The 22231-nt window shown below is 46.9% G+C and overlaps 1 protein-coding gene across 6 annotated transcripts in view; it reads right to left on the minus strand.

Moving 5' to 3' along the window:
• Positions 1–19294, minus strand: part of MAGI3 (membrane associated guanylate kinase, WW and PDZ domain containing 3) — a 165762-nt gene extending 146468 nt beyond the window's left edge. For all 6 annotated transcript variants that reach the window (XM_029068412.2, XM_029068411.2, XM_029068407.2 and 3 more), the window contains exon 1: positions 18878–19294. In XM_029068412.2, the coding sequence (XP_028924245.1) occupies positions 18878–19193 (316 nt within the window). In that variant the 5' untranslated portion in view covers positions 19194–19294. The remainder of the gene's footprint in view (positions 1–18877) is intronic.
• Between the last annotated feature and the right edge of the window lie 2937 nt (positions 19295–22231).

Below are 22231 nucleotides of genomic sequence, written 5' to 3' on the forward strand. Positions count from 1 at the left end.
GGCCTCTACTTGGGACCAAGTGGTAAATGCAACAACGCATGTCATCAGTGCAGTTTCTCAGATGCCTTAACATGGTCCCAAGCACAAAAGCCCAACAAAGCCCTGGAGTATCCACAGCCTAGTATGACTGGGCGATGGTAGTCCTGGGTTAGATGAGGAACCTGTGACCCCGGTTTGGCTGTTCAGGGTTCTACCCCATAGGCGATTTTGACATATCACTTACCCTTGATTTCTCACCCTAAAAGTAGGCAAAATGTGAACTTGCCAACAGAGAGAAAGAATATCAATTAGTGAAAATCAAGAGCTTTAAGTCTCCAATTTGTCATATGCATCAGAACAGATAAGCTGCTCTCCAAAATTAATTAAGACATTCAAATTTAAAATGTTAAATTTATCACTTTAATAAGATTTACATCACTCCTGTTCCACTTCAGTTTTAAAAATACATCGCACAGGTTGTAATTTTTCAATAAGTAGCTGCCAAGTAGTTGCAGTTATTTTACCATTTTGCTATACAATACCCCTTTTTCCTCTCTGAACCACTTAGATTTTCTAGATTACTTGATTTCAACCTGCCTTAAGGAAAAATGAGGAAAGCACAAAAACAACTTAGAATAATTTTAGTTCTGTTAATAACCCTGCTGACTCTCGGCCTCTTAAAAATGAAAACCCGTCATTTTTTAAAATCAATGTTATTGAGCACTTACAGGGCACAGAGTACAAAACTTGGTGCTTGGGAGAATGCAATACAGTAGAGTAGGTAGATATGTTCCACAAGGAGAAAAGCAGCATGATCTAGTAGCAACCGCACAGCCCTGGGAGTCAGAGGATTTGTGTCTAATCCCAACTCTGCCACTTGTCTTCTGTGTGACCCTGAGTAAATTACTTAGCTGTGCTTTAGTTACCTCGTGTAAAATGGGGATTAATCCTGTGAGCCCCATGTGGAGCATGGACTGTACGCTGCCTGACTAGCCTATATCTACCCCAGGACTTAGTTCAATGTTTGACACATAGTAAGCTCTTCAACACCATGAGAAAAAGGAGCTAACAGACTAGAATGGGAGACAGAAATTAGAATAAATTATGGATAAGTAGATAAGGGCTGTAGGGTTGAGGGTGCTTAAAGGGCACAGAGCCAGGTGCATACATGGAGAGCAAGTGGGGGAAATGAGAATTGTACATTCCAAGTGCGTAGTACAGTGCTCTGCACATAGTAAGCGCTTAATAAATACTACTGAATGAATGAATGGAAGGCCTCTTGGAGATGTGATTGTATTCAGGCTTTAAAGGTATGGAGAGTGGTGGCCCGCAATACTTGATGAGGGAGGGAGGTAATTCAAGACCAGAGGGAGGGTATGGGCAGGAAATCCATGGCGAGATAGATAAGAATGAGGTACACTGAGTAGATTGGCATAAGAAGGGCAAAATCTGCAGGTTGGGCTGTACTAGAAAATCTGCGAGGTAAGATAGGAGGGGCCGAGCTGATTGAGGGCTTTAAAGCCAGTGGTAAGGAGGTTCTGTTTGATGTGGTGGATGGGCAGAGTCTTTGTAGAGTCAGGAGCTGTGGATTGAACATTTTGAAGAAAAATGATCTGGGCAACAAAGTGAAGTAAGGATAGGCGTGGGGAGGGACAGAAGGCAGGAAGGCCAGCGAGGAGGCTGATGCAGTAGTCAAGGCAGGATAGGTGCCGGGATCAGCACAGAAACAGTTTGGAGGAAGAGGAAAGGGCAGATATGAGCGATATTGTGAAGGGAGACGACAGAAATTGGGGATAATGAATATGTGGGTTGAATGAGATAGATTTGGGAATCATCTGCATAGAAATGGTAGTTGAATCCGTGGACGCAGATTGGAGAACATAAGAGCAACCAAAACTGAACCTTGAGGCAGCCCCACAGTTAAAAGGTGTGAGGCAGAGAAACCTATAAAAGAAACTGAGAAGGAATGGTTAGAGAGATAGGAGTAGAGAACCAGTGTGACCTAGTGGATACAGCATGGGCCCGGGAGTCAACAGGACCTACTGTGTGACCTTGGCCAAGTCACTTAACTGCTCTGTGCTTCAGTTACTCATTTGTAAAATGGGGATTAAGACTGTGAGCCCTCTGTGGTAGAGGGACTATGTTCAACCTGATCAGCTTGTATCTAACCCAGTGCTTAGAACAGTGCCCAGAGGATAGCAAGCGCTTACCGTTAAAAAAAAAAAAAAAAGGGCAGGACTGTGATGCCTCAAAATCATACAGATGGTTGATTTTCATTTTGTTTCCCACTTCTCTGTTTATTCATGCATTATCCAACTCTGTTATACTGTACCTTCCAAGCATTTAGTACAGTGCTCTGCACATAGTAAGTGCTCAATAAATATAATTGATTAAAGAATGCACTGTGTAATTGACTAAATTTGGTATCAGTATTAAACTCTCTACTGCTTCCTGAAGGCTGATTCGTTTCCTCGAGATTTCTGCAGACTTTTCATTAATCCATCATACCAACCGGACTCTGCAAAACAGTTCATTATATGTTTTTCTCTCCATATATGTGGACCAGCAGGGCACTGCCATCTGCAAGTCCCAGCTACTGAGAATGACTGTCTCTCCCACCTTCAAAGATACACCCAGCCTGTTGGGATGAAAAGGTTTCCCAGAGGATCCGAAATATATCCATATACCGATGCCCAGGTTTCCTGTTGCATGTTCCGGCGTGGTTGCATATGATTGGACATCTATTCATCAATGCTTCATACCACTGGTGAATGCTAATCAATAAAATGGGTCACACGCCCCCCACCCCTGCGGGGACCAGCTGCACCAGTATGAAGTAGTGTCAGGGTCTTCAGGGCGGCCAGGTTGCCAGAGCCCCAGATCTAATGACTGTGTAAATCTTTCTATATGGCCCATGGAAAGCAGAATAGAATAAGTCTTGGTGCTTTACTCTGCACTATTCTTCAATCTGATGAGCTGATTTTGCAGTTGGAGTCTGGGAGGGCAACCGTAATTAGTAGCCAATCCAGAGGGAGATGGCTACGATCTTGCCAACAGTGGAGAGCAGTGACATGCCATCAGAGTTACTGCAATGTGATATTTCATATTTCTTCAAGTTGACAATGATAGTAACAACTTGGAAATCATGTGGCACATTCTCAGTGGTTCATAAATTGAGAGTTTAACCCTCCTGCACTTGTAGATCTCAAGAGGTACGCCATAAAGTCTAGCTGCACTGCATCTTTTCATGGCTCTGACTCTGGGGAAGGACAGCGGAGGGGAGGGATTTTCTCAACAGCTGGAGTGAGCACCATGACTTCTGATAATGGTGAGATCTCTATCAATCAATGATATCAGTTGAACGCTTACCACATGCAGGGCACTGCCCTAAGCACTTTGGAAAGCACAAAACACCAGAGTTGGTAAACACGATCCCTGACCACAAGAAGCTTTCAATCTAAAGAGGGGACAGACAGTAAAATTACAGATAGGGGAAATCGTAGGGTACAAGGATATGTACATAAGGCCCGTGGGGCTAGGGTAACAAAGTGGTTAAAGGGTACAAAGCCTGATGCAGTGGGGATATAAAAGCTTAGATAAAGAAGGTCTTCTGGACGATTCTGAGGGATGGAAATGAAGAGGGAAGGAGTTCCATACCAGAGGAAGGATGAGGGCAAGGGGTTCGGCGGCGGGATAGAAGAGATCGAGGTACATAGAGTAGGTTGGCATTAAAGGAATCAAGCGTGTGGATTGTACTGTAGATGGGTGAGGTTCGACAAGAGAAAGAGAGCTGATTGAGCACCCTAAAGCTGGTGGTAAGGAGCTCCTATCTGATGAGGAGTTGGATGGGTAACCACTGGAGTTTGTTTTTTTTAGGAGTGGGGAGCTATGGGCTGAACGCCTTTTTCAGAAAAAATGATCCAGGCAGCAGAGTGAAGTCTGAACTGGAAAAGGAAGAGGCGGGAGGTTGGGAGGTCAGTGAGGAGGCTGACGCAGTAATCAATGTGGAATGAGTGCTTGGATCAGCATGGTAGCAGTTTGGCTGAAAAGGAAAGGACAGATTCTACAGCTGATGTGAAGGGTTGTACGCTGTATACTCTGTAGGGCCTCATTTTCATGGTAGAGGGTAGTTAAAAGAATATTGTTGTGATGTTGCCAGCTCCCCACTTCAGTGGTACAGTGATAGTGCACGCAACGTCATACAGCTTCTTTAGTAACAAAGTATTAACTGGTTTGGAGGTGTCTGCAGAGCTTTGGATCTCTTCGGATATGGAACCCCATAACGTAATCAGGCATGTATCATAACGATTTGCATGTCACCCCCAAAGGTCCTGGGTGTCGGGTCGTAATGTGCTAAAACGTATGACAGCAGTGCTTGTTTTGCTGCAAATAAAAGAAATCACTATAGTTTTTATTTTAAACATGGTTCATTCACTCTCGATATAGGGAAAAACACAAAATATAGGTTAATTGATCAAAGTAAATTAAAGAATTTACAATGGTAGGAAAGAAAAACATCCATCAAGGACAAAAACGTAAACTTTAAGGATAAGCTTCTTTCCTTTAAAGCATCAAATGCATTTCACCTGAAGTAAATCTAAAGGGGAAACAGCAGATTCTCAACCATTAAACCAGACTTGAACATAATAGGCAGTCGTAGTCCAGGTCTTAGCATATTATCTAGACTATCCTACTCTGAACTAGAAAGTCTGTATTTAAGCAGGAAAAAAAAAAACACCTCACAAAACAGACTAATGATGCCTTGGTCTGATACCTACTAGAAATTAAAGTAAATTCCAGTACACCCAATTCTCCTACAGCATGGGAGTTGGGTTATCACAGAAGGAAACGCCCTTTGCAGCATTCACCCGAGCCCAACACCACATGCTTGCTCCCAGTGTTTCTTCTGACACCATGCTGCACTACACACAGGCAAGCATTTTTTGTCAGAAGAACATCAATAGCATTTATTGAGTGTTTACTATGGGCAGAGCTTGGGAGAGTACATCTCTCTAAGGTTGCCAAAATATATAGTGAAAGCCTGTGCTATACAGAACTGCAGGTAGCCCATTTTTTTCTCAATATGCTGAAGCTAATCCTGCTGAAAGCAAATAGACAAGATTTTTTTTTTGAGGGGGGCCACAAAGCAGCGTGCCCTAGTGGGAAGAGCATGGGCCTGGGAGTCAGAGGACCTGGATTCTAACCCCAGCTCTGCCATTTGCCTGCTGTGTGCCCTTGGGAAAGTCACTTACTTTCTCTGTGCCTCAGTTACCTCAACTGTAAAATGAGATGGAAATACCTATTTTCTCTCCCTCTTTAGATCGTGAACACACAAAACAGGGATCTGACTGTACACATCTACCCAAATGCTAAGTATAATGCTTGGCACATAAGCGCAGCATTATTATTATGATAACTATTACTAAAGCAGGACAGCAAGCAGAACTGAAAAGGTAGGAAAGATGACAAGATGGGTGGGGAAATGAGAAAGTTAAGAGAACACTGGGGGAAAAAGGTTGGTGGGCTGGAGAACAGATGGGAGTAAATGGGAGAATGGGGGCGGGGTGACCCCACACACAGGCTTACAAATAAGACCCTAATGTCTGGGGTTCTTCAGTGCTGTCACTGCTTGGGGATTGCTTCACTGAAGGCCACAGTCACTTTGGCCCTGCCGATCCTGCTCTCTGAGCCAGACTCTCAGAGGAGTGTCACAACTACTTTTTTCCTAGTCACATTCTTGGGGGACGTAGACCACACTTTGGGTGGTGGTCCCATCCAGGCCACGCCTTGGCTGAGACCACCACAAGTCCCTGCCAGGCTCCTGGCTCTTCCAAAGGGTCACTGCAGGGCTCGGGTGGCAACAGGAGTGGGGAACACTGCTTACACAGTCCAAGACATAGCAGCAACTCGCGATGCTCCCCATCCAGCGTTCAGCCCAGTCAGCGGCCCCAGAAGTGGTCTTTAAAGCTAAAGAAGGGAGTTTCTGGAATGACCACTTGACTTTATTCCAGCCACACTGGAAAATTCCTTTATTTGGCTCAGAAAGGCATGGAGGTGATGGCGACATTTGCTGTTGGGGAAAAGGAGAAGAGAAGCAACAACTCCTCCAGGACATTTCACTAGCCATTCAGGACTAAAAAAATTACAAAACTGAATCCTAGGAAAGCTTTTATAAAGTCCTAATGCTTCCCTTGTCCTCACCTTAGCATAGGGAGCACTTCACACAAAATAACTTTGTAAATCATAGCAAGCAGGGAAGATAAATAGAGCAGATGCTGATTGTTTTAAGAGAAAAGGGGAAAGAGTAAAGAGTAAAGAATAACATTAGAGGAAGGGTTAAAAATCTGCCTAACAAGAAAAATAACCAAGAGTAGCAAAGGTATGTTGAATACCACTTACCTGTTGGACTGACTTTAACTACGGTAAATATGTCTTCAAAACCAAACAATATTTTCTAGAGGTGGAGGCATGTATGCATTAGAGATGTACGTAAGGCATTCTAGAGAAATGTTATTTAAAAATAAGAGCTCCCAAACTAACTCGCGGTGAACAGTTTTACATCTTGAATTTCGATGAAGAACCTATCTAACAAGCATCATTTCAGAAGTTCTTTCCCTCAACTGTCTTATTAATCAGACCCAAATCTATATCAAAACATTAATTTGGCTTTGTTGCTAAAACTTCTGGATGCCAACAGGATTTAAATTTAATTGTCTGAAAACTGTCATAATAATAGGATGTGCTCTACCTACCAGATACGAATTTAATCTGTGACATCCTGATGTACTGAAACTGATAAAATATAGTAGCTGAGTAAAGGTACAAAAATCATGAAGAGACATAAAAATATCTTTTTCAGCACATCCACAAAACATCCTTCCTTAAAGAATACATTAGAAAAGCATTAGTATAGTGTTTGGTTTATATTACTTTTCAACTTGACAAATTTAAATTCTCAGAGAGACTTTTACTTCTGGATTTTAGGTCTTGTAAAGCTGAATGCAACACAAACCTCACTTTATCAATGGTATTTATTGAGCATTTACAGTGCGCAGAGCTCGTACAAAGCGCTTGGGAGAGCATAAATCAATAGAGTTGGTAGACACAGTCCCTGTCCATAAAGAACTTACAGTCTAGATGGGGAAGACATTAAAATAAATTATAGATATGCATATAATTGCTGTGGGTGGGGTGGACATCAAATACTCAAAGTGCACAGGCAATGTAAAAGGGAGATCAAGAAGAGGAGATGAGGGGTTAGTTGAGGAAGGTCTCTCGGAGAGGTGATCTTAGTAGGGCTTTGAATGTGAGGAGACTGGTTATCTGTTGGATATGAAAAGGGAGGGCATTCCAGGCCAGAGGGAGGATGTGGGCAAGGTGTCAGCAAGAAAGACGAGGTCAAGGTTCACTGAGTAGGTTGGTATTAGAGGAGCAAAGTGTGCTGCCAGGGTTGTAGCTGGAAATCGGCGAGCTGATCGAGTGCCTTAAAGCCAATGAGAGAGGTTTCTGTTTGATGAGGAGGTGGATGGAAAACCACTGGAAATTCCTGTGGAGTGGGGAGACAAGTACTAAATGTTCTTTTAGAAGTGATCCAGTGAAGTATGGACCGGAGTGGGGAGAGACAGGAGTCAGGTAGGTCAGCAAGAAGGCTTTTTTCTTTTTAGTGGTATTTAAGCACTTACTCTGTGCCAGGAACTGTACTAAATGCTGGGGTGGATACAAGATGATCAAGTTGGGCAAGGTTCATGTCCCACATGGGGCTCACTGCTTTAAACCCCATTTTCCAGAGAAGGTAAATGAGGCACAGAAGGTCAGTGACTTTCCTAAGGTCACAGAGTAGATAAGTGACAGAGCCAGCATTAGAATCCAGGTTCTCTGGCTCCCAAGGCCTGTGCTCTTTCCAATAAGCAACAATGCTTCCTGATGTATCAGCAGTCAAGGCGGGATATGATTAAGTGCTTGGATCAGCACGGTAGCAGTTTGGATGGAAAGGAGAGGGTGGATTCTAGAGATGCGTGAAGGTAGAACTGGGAGGATTTGGTAACAGACTGAATGTGTGGGCTAAATGAGAGCTACATCCAAGATAATGCCACGGTTACACTGGAGAATGGTGATCTTGTCTACAGTGACTGAAAAGTCTCAGGAAGGACAGAGTTTTGGTGGGAAGATGAGGAGTTCTGTTTTGGACATTGCATGTTTAAGATGTCAGCTGGACAACCAAGGAGAGATGTCCCAAAGGCAGGAGGAAATATGAGACTGAGCAAATAGAGAATTTAGTAATAGCGGCACTGAGCCAGTTTTCTACTCTCCCCCACTTACTTTCACTATTTTTTCTGCCCCTTTTTTGTCCCCTTTTTCCTTTCCATTACTCCTCCTCTTCTTTCCTTACTCTGACCTTCTTTATTCCCCTCTTTAGATGCCAGTGCCTTAGTGTAGCAGCGGCTTGGAGCCCACACATGTCCAAAGTAATCCTGGCACAGTAATGTCACAGCCTTAATTGAGCCAAAGTGTGTGTGTGTGTGTGTATATGCAACACATATACACATGTCTGAAAGGGACCTTGAAAGGTTATATAACACCATTCTGTCCCTGTAAAGAAGACAACCCTGATATATCCCTTGAAAACCTATTTTGGAGTTTCACAATGCTCATAATCAGGTTTCGCTCTGACCCAGCAGGGTCCGATAGCAGGGCAGGGTGAGTTGAATCAGAAAGCTGAATTCCAGCCAGGCGGGGTTCCTCCTCCTGCTCAGTTTGTACAGACCGATAACATGCTTTTCACTCCAACTAGCTGATTTGGCTTATGAAGACAGACAACACATTCAGTTGTTGGGGTTTCCCTACAGGTTTCCTGACAGGCTGGCATGATGAACAATAGAACAGAATCCCATGATCCTAGGAACCACTAAAATGCACTGAAGAGCTTCTGTGTGTACCAGAGGTCCTCAAACCACCAAGGCAGCTCTGTTTTTTGTGTTTGGTTGTTTTTCTTCGTGGTGTTTGTTAAGTGCTTAATACATGCCTGACACTATACTATTATTATGGTATTCGTTAAGTGCTTACTACGTGCCAGGCACAGTACTGAGCGCAGCACTAGATACAGGCTAGTCCAGTTGGACAGAGTCCATGTCCCACGTGGGGCTCACAGTCTTAATCTCCATTTTACAAATGGGGTAAGGGAAGTACAGAGAATTCAAGTGATTTGCCTCTAAAATCACCAGCAGACAAGTGGCGGAGCCGGATTAGAACCCGGGTCCTTCTGACTGCCAGGCCCGTGCTCTATCCACTAGACCACATGACTTCTCAACTGCTGGGGTCACGAAGACAGGCCTTTATATGCTTGTTTGCAGAACATGTGTTTTCTCTGTTTAGATTTAGGGTGATGGTATTTGTTTAGCACTTACTGTGTGCCATGCACTGAACTATATGCTGGGTAGACATAAGATAAGCAGATCAGGCACAGTCCCTGTCCCACATGGGGTTCATAGGCTGAGTAGATGGGAGCCAGGTACTGAATCCCCATTTTACAGATGAGGAAACTGGGGCACAGAGAAATGAATTTTTTTATGCTATTTGTTGAACACGTACTATGTTTCAAGCACTGACCTGAGCTTTGGGGTAGATGCAAGACAATCAGGTCAGTCACAGTCCCCATCCCATAAGGGGTTCACAGTATAAGTAGGAGGGAGAACAGGCACTGAATCCCCATTTTGCAGGTGAGGACACAGAAGCACAGAGAAGTTAAGCGACTTGCCCAAGGTCACTGAGCAGGCAAGTGACTCCCAGACCCGTGCTCCTTCTGCTACGCCAGCCACACTGCTTTCCTGTATGTGTATAGAGTTGAAATATATGTAGACAAATATAACAAAATCCACCAAGTCATTTTAAAAATTAACTGTCCGCCTAATGACCACCCCGTCAAAGCCAGTCATTTTCTAACTTTATTTGTAGTTCTCTCTGGTGGGCTGCTTGCACCCCCTCCCCCATTTACACAAGGTAGCGTAATGGTCTACTCCTGACATTCTATATGCTAGCTATCTCTCCTCGTTCAATGTCAACACAAATTTAATGACTATGTTTGCTAATTCCATCATCTAGGTCAATAAGAAGAAGGTTAGAGTCTCAAGGCTCACCCCTGCAAACCTCCTCCTGATATCTGTCCTGTAACCATTTTTGCACCCTCCTAGTGATTTAGTTTACCGATTATACCTTCTGTGAGAATCACAACTCACTAAAATCAGAACTATATCTATTGATTACCCCAATCTAACAGTGTCAGCACCCTGGGACAGTAAATATTTTTAAGTCACTGGCCTGTGAGTCTAAATTCAATTACTTTTATTATGAAGAAAATAATGAGACAACCCGAAGTGATTTACTAACCCCTCACCTAAGAGTAGCAAGTGCCAGAAAAATTGGGGAATCTTTTTCCAACCTTTATTATGAGCAGCACTCTGTTGGATTTTCCTTTTTGTATAAACCTACGGGATTTAGACTTGTGTGTGTGACAGAAAGTCATTAAGAACCATATGCAGGAAAGGCACCATTTCAAAGTTCTGTTCCTTGGTGTGAAATAAGGAAAATCCTCTCTCAGAAATCCTTTAAAATTCCCAACCTAAAGCTGAGATAAAAGGTCAAGGCCATGTCTCCAAGGCCTAGTGCATTCACCTAGGATCCCTGAAAACTGGGGGCACCTCTAATCCCCACTCAGAAAAGCCCTAAAACTTCCTCTCCATTCCAACCCTCACATATTCTAATAAACACATTGGGCTTTTTGGATTCATTCCTCATCACCAAAAGAGCGGTGACTATTTATTCATATTAATGTCAGTCTCCCCCTCTCAACTGTAAGCTCGTTGTGGGCAAGGAACATGTACTGTACTCCCCACAGAGTTTAGTACAGTCTCTGCACACAGTAAGAGCTCAACAGATACCATCGGTGACGACAAGATGTGTAGTGGGCCCATTCCTGTTCAAATGATTCTAAGCAGCCATGCCGGAAGATCCGAGGGACATTTATTAAGGCATTTGAACGTGGCTCCAGTTCTCCAGGAAAATCTTCCAACAAAGCAGGCTCCAAGCAGTATCCAAAGTCCTAGAAACAATCTTTCAGGCATTGCATTTTGTGAATGACTGCACTCTACAGGGACACCGAAGGTGAGTACATAGGATTGAAAGCCACTTTACCAGACCGATCGGGCATCACGGCCCGAGAAGAAGTCTGAAGAGATCTTCACAGGCAACTTAGGGCTAAGCACCGTCCAAGAATTGTTAACTTGGCAGCTCACTGGCCAAATGTCTATTAGCAAGTAGAAAACTGAATAAAATCTATCCTTTAGAAGATGGCTGAACACAGTGTGACATCAGCGTAGAGTTCAAACCGAAGGTTGACTGAGTTGTAGTGCTTTCCAACTTTCTCTACATCTACGACACCTGGACCCTCCACAGATGACCCGTCTCCTTAAACACTTCCATGAGTCACTTAAGGGCCATGCGCAACATCAAACGGCAAGGCGAGATCAACAACAACTAAGTACTGGAACAAAGTCAGACTCCTAAGGATGAAGCAAAGTGCACCTCAAACCTAATTTTGCTGGGTAAAAAATGCCCCTAAAACTGTCGACAGAAGAACCCCAAATAGCTGTTCTATGGGGAGCTGAAACTGAGCAACAAGGGAGCAGAAGAAAGGTTTTAAGAAAGCAGTGAAACAAAGCCTCATAAACTACGGCACCTAGGCCGAAAACTGGGCAACAACTATAGTGGATAGACTAGCGGAGGACCTCAAAATTAAAGAAGGGGCAACTCTTTTGCAGCAGAAGTCTCATAAGCATCAAGAAGCAGGGAGGCAAAAGCCAAGATGGCAAATAGCAAAATAACTCAACAAAGAACCTTCTTGCACATGGGTGTACTCCTAAGGTTCAAAAGCGCCACCGAAGACTTGAGATGACCCAACCCAAGGTCACTTCATTAACTGGCCCACTGGAATAGATGTGTGCCAAACAGGCGACCACATACCTTGGATCCCTATAGAAACTTGATCAATTGTTCGGTAATTTTGGCATGATTTCAGTAATCTGAACACCTCAACTTTAGGGGCACTATTCTCAAATCAACTTACCCTGAAGAGATTTGCCCACAAGAGTAATTACTCCTGCAATTTCCTCCATAAAGCCATGGTATCTATTGAGTGTTTGTGTAGATCACTATACTAAGCACTTCTTTATGGTATTTATTAAGAGTACTCTATGAGTACACTGGGGTAGATACAAGATAATCGGGTTGTATACTGTCCATATCCCACATAGGGCTTACAGCTTTAATCCCCATTTTATAGATGAGGCAGCTGAAGCACTGAAAAGTTAAGTGACTTGCGCAAAGTCACACAGGAGACAAGGTCTTCTGACTCTCAGGCCCATGCTCCTTCCACTAGATCACGCTGCTTCTCATGGGAGAAGCAAACACAGCAAACAGCAAAATAATTTTACACAGTAGTTTGGGTAGACCTGATCTCTGCCTTCAAAGAGCTGCCAATCTTACCCGCAGCTCTCCTAAAATGCAGACATTATGGTTTTGTAGAACCCAGCCGCAAGGAAAACTCACAATGAAGTAACCGCTCAGTTCAGTGCCTATCACTGGGAAGCAGGGAGGCCTCCCATTAGTCTACTGGGGAAGCGGCATGGCCTAGTGGATAGAATCCAGGCCTGGGAGTCAGAAGGACCTGGGTTCTCATTCCAGCTCTGCCACTTTATCTGCTGTGTGACCTTGGGCAAGTCACTTCACTGTGCCTTCAGGTACCTCATCTGTAAAATGAAGATTAAGACCATGAGCCCTATATGGGAAAAGGGACCGTTTCTAACCCGATTAGCTTACATCTACACCAGCGCCTAGTACAGTGCTTGGCACATAGTAAGCACCGAACCAATACCGCAATTATTACTATTAGCACGCAGTACATGCTTAACAAATGCCATAAAAAAAATTCATACTAGCCAATACGATGAGCATCACCATTTCTTCTAGCACTTTATTCTGTATAGTACCCAGAAGAACATGCCCTAATTTTGCTGTTGCGCTCTATCCAAAATGCCCAGTGAAAACACACGTTCTGGCAAAACTGAGTGTTCATTAAAGCGAAATTCTGCTCTCGTAATTTTCTGGACAGTATGGAAGGGCTTCTGTTTTCAATACACAAAATGAAAGTACACTGGACAATGAAAAAAATTAAATTTCATTTCTTTCCCACATATGTCAGATAAAAGGAAAATAAAATCAAAATGGCATGCCCTTTCTTAAATTCATCTTCCGTTTGTATCTAGGCTGTTCGTAATGAATCACTACAGCACAAAAATATTCAGTCTTCCCTTAGGATATCGTCTAGGCTATTCTAAAACCACGCCGAAATTTTAAAACAGTACAAGTTCTTAATTTTGTGTTGTTCTAAGGTTTTCTGTTCAGATCTACAAGAGACTGAAAGATTTTATATTGCAAGGGGTTGTGGTAAACAGAGCTACTAAAGAAAATGACCAAATGATTGGAATTACTTGGACATCAGGGACAGAGAAGTCTTCATTTTTTTTAAATCCACGTTTGCTTGGAAACCCCAGTAGCAGACCTCTTTCTTCAGCTGCAGTGCCATCCCTCTTGCAGAAATGAAAGCACAAATTACAACTATTAAAAAATACTAGGTCGTTTTACACAAGAGTTTCTAATATTTTACTTGATATATGTCACTTATGAATATTGCTTCATCCAGCCTCACTAGGGATTTGGAATGAAATGAACCTAAAAAACAAGGGAGAGAACTAAATTTAACTGAATATTCAGAAATGACAATGCTTTTGATATAGCAGTGTTATTACTCTGCTTTCATTTTCTTCCAGACAATTTAGTAGTAAAAAGCAATGAATAGCTTAATATACTCTGATGCAGCAACGAGTGATTATCTGTGCTGGAGGGCCACATAATGAATTTTAGTAAGCTGTTGAGCACCACACACATGAAGGATTTGGTGTCCTCGATACTTAATAAAATGGTTATGGCGCTGAACGGATAAAGAACCTTTCATGTTGTTTCCACCACATTTACATTGCTTTGTAATAAATCCGATTCAGGTATTCTCATATTCGTGAGAGATAATATATTTATTTTCACTTCTTCCGGACAAGGTGACAGACTAGATGCAGGCCCTCAGTTCCGGTATAATAGCATAGTAGGCCATATTTAAAGCCCCTGGTTTAGCCCCATACTGTCAAAGCTCATATTTTAGCATTGCATTCAATGACCACTGAATGTAAAGCCTGTTAACGATATTGTTTTTCTATGCGCTGACAAAACCTTTAGAAAAATGTGAATATTCTTATGGGTCTCCAAATTTGGGGTTATAATCGTCCAATATATAAGATTTTTTTTAAAGTTAACTTGAAATCCTTATCTCTCCTGCCACAAGCCCAGCTTGATCCTCTCGCAAAACTAAAAAGCCTAACTGCACTTTAGAATGAATAGGAGTGACATAGGACACCTTTTATCAAATAAGCCTTCATAATTATTATTTCCAGGGAAAACCTGGACTTGATTGTAAAGCAACTGCAAAGCTTAATCACATTCCAATGTCCTTCATAAGATACACTGATTATTAATGAAAAGAGAGATTCTGAATTATTGCCTTCTGAATGCCCCAAAAATGTAGAAGGCTAAATTATGCCACCGTTTAGCTGTTGGACTGATTCTACTTGGGGAAAAAAACAACACCCTAAAAAAACTCAAACAAAACCAGAATCTCAGCATAAAATGAACACCTTCCACAGTCAGCTAAAAGACCTGCAAGATTCACACCTCGTAACACTGGAGGTAAACATGTTTTCAACCTTAAACTTCAGTCACCCCGACAATAATTGAGAGCCAGGTAGCGCTACAGTGATAGACCAAGAAAAAGATACTAACCACCACCTCCATTCTCCTCATATTGTGATATAAACTCGTAATTAAATAGCCCATTTTCCTCCCTTTTTACTCTGATGCATGATATGTTAGGCAGAGCACATTCAGCAAAATAAACTGAGTCAGTTTGATTTTGTAGTAATTCTACAACCGTAATTATCTCCCACACTCAGAAGTCTCAGAATCGCCATAAATAGCAGGGCGCTCTACTCATCCTAAAATCATCCTGTCGAGAATCGAACACTGAACAAAAATGACAAAATTACCCGGGGTTTCAGGGTACGCAGTCTGATCAATTCTTTGATATCGGCGGCCAGGCCGGGAAAGACAATACGCTTGGCGGCAAATGTGGTTAATGGAAAAAAAATCTATCAAACACCATTTGGGCCTTTTACTCCCTATGCAATGACTGGGATTGGCAGCATTTCCAAAATTCCTCACACCTCGAAGAGAGGAGACCAGGCTGTCGGTGGGCAATCGGTGCTCACTAGCAAAGTCTCTCTGCAAGAGTTCCCTAAGCATTACTATTAACAATAATGATAACGGTATTCGCTAAGCGCTTACTATGGGCCTGGCACTGTTCTAAGCGCTGGGTTACATAGGAAAAAGCTAGACTGATGGGAACTTGAGTGATTTGCCCGGTGGGGCTTTCGGCGCTAGCTCCAAAACCCGGCTGAGGGAGGGCAGGTTGGCACTGACTAGTCCAGACCCCGAAGCGCTCTAACAATTTCAATTTAATGAAGTAGCAGACTTCAACGGGGGTGGGGGTGGGGGGGGTCCAGCAAAGCTCCCCCAGGATGGTGTCTCTCTATAAGCAACCCTTTTTCCTCCCCAGGATGGGATCTCAAAAGAAAGGGAAGGATGAGGAGGATGCAAAACACCACACAGTATGTGTGTGTCTGTGGGAGGGGTGGGGGGGGGGGGGGGATGTGTGTGTGTTGGGGGGGGTGTGAGTGTGGCTCTGTTAGGAAGAACGTTTTAGGAAAACGTGAAAACCACCACCCTGGGATTCGTGAAACCTGGATTCTAGTCGCAGCCCTGGCTCATCCCCCTTCCCCTCTCCACAGCACTGTGCATATTTGTATATATTATTTATCACTCTACTTTGTTAATGGTGTGTATATAACTACGATTCCATTTATCTTGATGATACTGAAGCCAGACTTGTTTTGTTCTGTCCTGTTGTCTGTCTACCCCATTTAAACTGTGAGTCTGTTGTTGGGCAGGGACTGTCTCTATCTGTTGCCGAACTGACCACTCCATGCGCTTAGTCCAGTGCTCTGCACATAGTAAGTGCTCAATAAATATGACAATGAATGAATGTCTCTGAGCCTCAGTTATCCGACCTGCAAAATGGGGATCCCACCCATCCCTCCACCACACATCCCATTCGGGGGTGGCCAGTAATACGGTTTGCTTAGCATCGCCCCCTCCCTCCCCAGCACTCAGTACAGCGCTCGGCACATAGTAAGCGCTTAATGTGAGCCCGCTGTTGGGCAGGGATGGTCTCTCTGCCCCCTTGTCCAATCCAAGTGCTCAGTACAGCACTCTGCACATAGTAAGCACTTAACAACGTGAGCCCGTTGTTGGGCAGAGTTCGTATCTCTGATAATAATAATAATAACGTTGGTATTTGTTAAGCGCTTAATCTATGCAGAGCACTGTTCTAAGCGCTGGGGTAGATACAGGGTAATCAGGTTGTCCCACTTGAGGCTCACAGTTAATCCCCCATTTTACAGATGAGGTAACTGAGGCACCGAGAAGTTAAGTGACTTGCCCACGGTCACACACCCCCTTGTCCATTCCAAGCGCTGAATAGAGCGCTCTGCACATAGTAAGCGCTTAACAATGTGAGCCCGGTGTTGGGGTGGGATGGTCTGTCTGCCCCCTTGTCCATTCCAAGCGCTTAGTAGAGCGCTCTGCACATAGTAAGCGCTTAACAACATGAGCCCGGTATTAGGCAGGGATGGTCTCACTCTTGTTGCCCACCTGTCTATTCCAAGCGCTCACCAGAGTGCTCTGCGCATAGTAAGCGCTCATCAAAGCCGATGGAGTGAATGAGGACGAGGAGGAGGGTAAGAGGGGGGCGAGCGAGGTCGGCGGAAAGGAGGAGGAGGAAGGCAGGGGCGAGCCCCGCTCAGTACAGCGCTCTGCACATAGTAAGCTCTTAACAACGTGAGCCCGTTGTGGGGCAGGGATGGTCTCTCTGCCCCCATGTCCCTTCCAAGCGCTGAGTAAAGCGCTCTGCACATAGTAAGCGCTTAACAACGTGAGCCCGTTGTTGGGCAGGGATGGTCTCTCTGCCCAACTGTCCATTCCAAGCGCTGAGTACAGTGCTCTGCACATAGTAAGCGCTTAACAACGTGAGCCCGGTATTAGGCAGGGATGGTCTCTCTGCTCCCTTGTCCCTCCAAGCGCTCTGCACACAGTAAGCACTTAACAACGTGAGCCCGTTGCTGGGCAGGGAGGGTCTCTCTGCCCCCTTGTCCCTTCCAAGCGCTGTGCACATAGTAAGCGCTTAACAACGGGAGCCAGGTGTTAGGCAGGGAGGGTCTCTCTGCCCCCTTGTCCCTTCCAAGCGCTCTGCACATAGTAAATGCTTAACAACGGGAGCCCGGTGTTAGGCAGGGAGGGTCTCTCTGCCCAACTGCCTGTTCCAAGCGCTCGGGAGAGCGCTCTGCGCACAGTGGGCGCTCAACCAAGCCGACGGAGTGAATGAGCAGGAGGAGGAGGACTAGAGGGGGGCGAGCGAGGCCGGGAGGGCGGCGGGGAGGAGGAGGAGGGAGGCAGGGGCGAGCCCCGCTCAGTACAGCGCTGTGCACATAGTAAGCGCTTAACAACGTGAGCCCGTTGTTGGGCAGGGATGGTCTCTCTGCCCAACTGTCCATTCCAAGCGCTGAGTACAGTGCTCTGCACATAGTAAGCGCTTAACAACGTGAGCCCGGTATTAGGCAGGGAGGGTCTCTCTGCTCCCTTGTCCCTTCCAAGCGCTCTGCACACAGTAAGCACTTAACAACGTGAGCGCGTTGCTGGGCAGGGAGGGTCTCTCTGCCCCCTTGTCCCTTCCAAGCGCTGTGCACATAGTAAGCGCTTAACAACGGGAGCCCGGTGTTAGGCAGGGAGGGTCTCTCTGCCCCCTTGTCCCTTCCAAGCGCTCTGCACATAGTAAATGCTTAACAACGGGAGCCCGGTGTTAGGCAGGGAGGGTCTCTCTGCCCAACTGCCTGTTCCAAGCGCTCGGGAGAGCGCTCTGCGCACAGTGGGCGCTCAACCAAGCCGACGGGGTGAATGAGCAGGAGGAGGAGGACTAGAGGGGGGCGAGCGAGGCCGGGAGGGCGGCGGGGAGGAGGAGGAGGGAGGCAGGGGCGAGCCCCGCTCAGTACAGCGCTGTGCACATAGTAAGCGCTTAACAACGTGAGCCCGTTGCTGGGCAGGGATGGTCTCTCTGCCCCCATGTCCCTTCCAAGCGCTGAGTAAAGCGCTGTGCACATAGTAAGCGCTTAACAACGTGAGCCCAGTGTTAGGCAGGGAGGGTCTCTCTGCTCCCTTGTCCCTTCCAAGCGCTGTGCACATAGTAAGCGCTTAACAACGTGAGCCCGGTGTTAGGCAGGGATGGTCTCTCTGCCCAACTGTCCATTCCAAGCGCTGTGCACATAGTAAGCGCTTAACAACGTGAGCCCAGTGTTAAGCAGGGAGGGTCTCTCTGCCCCCTTGTCCCTTCCAAGCGCTGTGCACATAGTAAGCGCTTAACAACGGGAGCCCGGTGTTAGGCAGGGAGGGTCTCTCTGCCCCACTGTCCGTTCCAAGCGCTCGGGAGAGCGCTCTGCGCACAGTGGGCGCTCAACCAAGCCGACGGAGTGAATGTGCAGGAGGAGGAGGACTAGAGGGGGGCGAGCGAGGCCGGGAGGGCGGCGGGGAGGAGGAGGAGGGGGGGGGAGGCGGCAGGCAGGGGAGGGCGGACCTGGCTTCACCGTCTTGAGGCGGACGGGGTCGCGGAAGTGCCTGATGACAGCCAGGGTGTCCCGGTGGGTGAGGCCGCTGACGGGGGTCCCGTTGACCTCCAGCAGGATGTCCCCGGGCCCGGGCGGCCGGCCCGACACCACGCAGCAGGTGGGCGCCCCGGGCTCCTCTCCGGGCCGGCCCAGGTAGGGGAACTGTCCGCGCTCGGCGCCGCCCCGCAGCGGGGCGCCCTCGTCGGCGGGGGGCCCGGCCCAGGACGCCGCGCACTCCTGCACCTTGCTCAGCCAGTGCTTCTTCTTCTTCAGCGTCTTCGACATCCCGGACGGCGCTGGACCATGGGGTGGCCGGGACCCGCTCGGTCCCCTCACGGCCTCAGGGGGCCGCGCGCCCAACGGCGCCTCCCGCGCGCCCAGCGGCGCCTCCCGCGCGCCCAGCGGCGCCTCCCGCGCGCCCAGCGGCTCCTCGAGGGCTCGCGGGCGCGGCGGGAAAAGGAGGCCGGCGGGAAGGAGGGGGGCGCGAGCTCAGCCCCGGCCGAGTGCGCGCGCGCAAGCGCGCGCCACACCAACCACCGCCGACGCCCCCTCCCTCTCCCTTTCCCGACGGCTGCCCCCTCCCCCGTACGTCGTCCGACGCGCTGCCGTCACTAAGGGGCGGGGCGGAGGGGGAAAAAAAAATCCGACCTCCTCGTCGGGGATTGGTCCCCTGAGGGGAGGGGCGTGGCCTCCTCGGCGAGGCGGCCTCCTGATAGGTCGACGGGAGGGAGGGGGCGGACCCTCGGCGAAGACGAGAAGGGGGGGCAGGGCGGGGCTCGTCCCCTCAAGGAGCCCCGGGTTGGCCGAAGGCGTTTCAGTGGGGTGGGGCGCGCGCACTCATTCGGGCGTATTTCTGGAGCGCCTACGGGGGGCGCAGCGCTGTACTGGGCGCTTGGAATGTACCATTCGACGGCGGGGACAGTTCCTACCCAACAATGGGCTCGTGGGGGGGGGGGGGAACAACAACACAAGTAGATGGGGATCAATACCATCAAAATAAATAAAATTATAGATATACACACATCATTAATAAAATAAAGTAATAAAGATTCATTCAATAATTTATTGAGCGCTTACTACGTGCACAGCACTGTACTAAGCGCTTGAAATGGACAAATCGGTAACAGAGAGAAACAGTCCCTGCCCTTTGACAGGCTTAGAGTCTAATCGGGGGAGACGGACAGACAAGAACAATAGCAATAAATAGAATCAAGGGATAATAAAGATGGACAAATAAAAGTGCTGTGGGGAGCGGGAGGGGGTGGAAATAAAGATGGACAAATAGACACAAGCGCTCTGAGGAGGGGAAGGGGGTGGAGCAGAGGGAGGGAGTCGGGGTGATGGGGAGGAGGAGCGGAGGGAAAGGGAGGGCTCAGTCTGGGAAGGCCTCCTGGAGGAGGTGAGCTCTCAGGAGGGCTTGGAAGAGGGGAAGAGAGTTAGTTTGGAGGGCGTGAGGAGGGAGGGCATTCCAGGTCAGTGGTGGGATGTGGGCCGGGGGTCGACGGCGGGACAGGGAGAATGAGGCCCAGTGAGGCCCAGGTTAGCGGTGGCAGAGGAGCGGAGTGTGAGGGCTGGGCCGGAGAAGGAGAGAAGGGAGGTGAGGTAGGAAGGGGTCAGGGAATGGAGAGCTTTGAAGCCAAGAGTGAGGAGTTTTTGCTTCATGCGAAGGTTGATAGGCCACCACTGCAGACTTTTGAGGAGGCGAGTCATCTTATGTCCCCCCGTTTTGGGGGCCGGTGCCCAGGGACCCCTGGTTCGCCATATTCACTGTTAGCATCATTGGCTTCTACTCAGTTATTTCATAATAATGATGATGTTAAGCGCTTACTATGGGCCAGACACTATACTAGGTGCTGGGGCGGATACAAGCAAATCGGATTGGACGTAGTCCCTGTTCCATGTGGGGCTCACAGTCTCGATCCCGACTGTACAGATGAGGTCGCTGAGGCACGGAGAAATAAAATAATAATGATAGTATCTGTTAAGTACTTACTAGGGGTCTAGCACTGTTCTAAGTGCTGAGGTAGCTCTCAGGTTGTCCCACGTGGGGCTCACAGTCTTAATCCCCATTTTACAGATGAGGTAAGTGAAGTGACTTGCCCAGGGTCACACAGCAGACAAGTGGCAGAGCAGGGATTAGAACCTACATCCTCTGATTCCTAAACCCGTGCTCTTTCCATGAAGTGACTTGCCCAAGGTCACACAACAGATGAGCGGCAGAGCCGGGATTAGAACCCATGACCTTCTGACTCCCAGGCCTCTGCTCTATCCAATGCCCCACACTGCTTCATTGATATTGGTGGGGCAGAGAGGGCAGGGCCTTGCCACTAGGGACTCGGACCGCGTTGTCAGCCGCAATTCTCAAGATAACTCATATTAAAATATATACATATATATTTGGCTTCTGACAAGTTTCTTAAGAAAAGTGGACAGAAGGCATTTTATATCCTGGCCCCTGCCACTTCATCTCAGCCCCCCTCACACCTTCTCTTAGAATGATGGAGAGTGTCTTTCTCTAAAAATGGTGATATTTATCAAGTGCTTACTATCCACCGAGTGCTGGGGCAGATACGAGATAAGCAGGTACCACATAGGGGTGCACCAGTTAAACAGGTGGAGAACAGCAATTGAATCCCCATTTTGCAGAACTGAAGCCAAGATCACACAACAGGTAAGTCGCAGGGCCAGGACTAGAAGGCAGGTCTCCTGACTCCCAGGCCCCAGGCTCTTTCCACTTGGCCACGCAGCTTCTCTAGAGCCATCCATTTTTTAAAGCCTTATCCAAGTATGGTCTAAGTTAAATTCAACAGGCATTGACGCATGTGGGTCTACACACAGCACTCTTTAAAGATCAGCCTCTGTGGCCAGGCCAATCTATGAAAGAGGGTGGAGTTCTGGCCATCCTGGGGAAGTAAGGTGGTCCCATTTTAGGGACAGTCAGGGGGGGCAAGCAAATCCTCATTAATACATTTCACTTCCGTTTTATCTTTTGCTGAGGGAGATAGAGTAAGCCAAATATGGGTGTATTTAGCCCCTTTCCTTTCCAGGGGGCAGGTAGCAGAAAAAGGGAGGGGAGAGTGGGAATATCTGAGTCCACCTTGAAAAGGTTCAGCCTTGTACCTGCCTAACCAGTTCTTCGGGTTCAGACCTGAGCGGCTGAGTCCAGTCCATGCAGGGCTCTACTGCACTGCCCAGGATCTTTTAATAATTGCCAACCACTTTTGTGCACTCTAAAAGGGTGTGTATTTGCCCTTCATGATCTAAGACAATGATCCTGACTGAGAGAATTTGTCCTTGCTAGTAAAAGTGACTGAATACCCCAA

This window comes from Ornithorhynchus anatinus, chromosome 7 (assembly GCF_004115215.2).
Source record: "Ornithorhynchus anatinus isolate Pmale09 chromosome 7, mOrnAna1.pri.v4, whole genome shotgun sequence".
Taxonomy (NCBI): Eukaryota; Metazoa; Chordata; class Mammalia; order Monotremata; family Ornithorhynchidae; genus Ornithorhynchus; species Ornithorhynchus anatinus.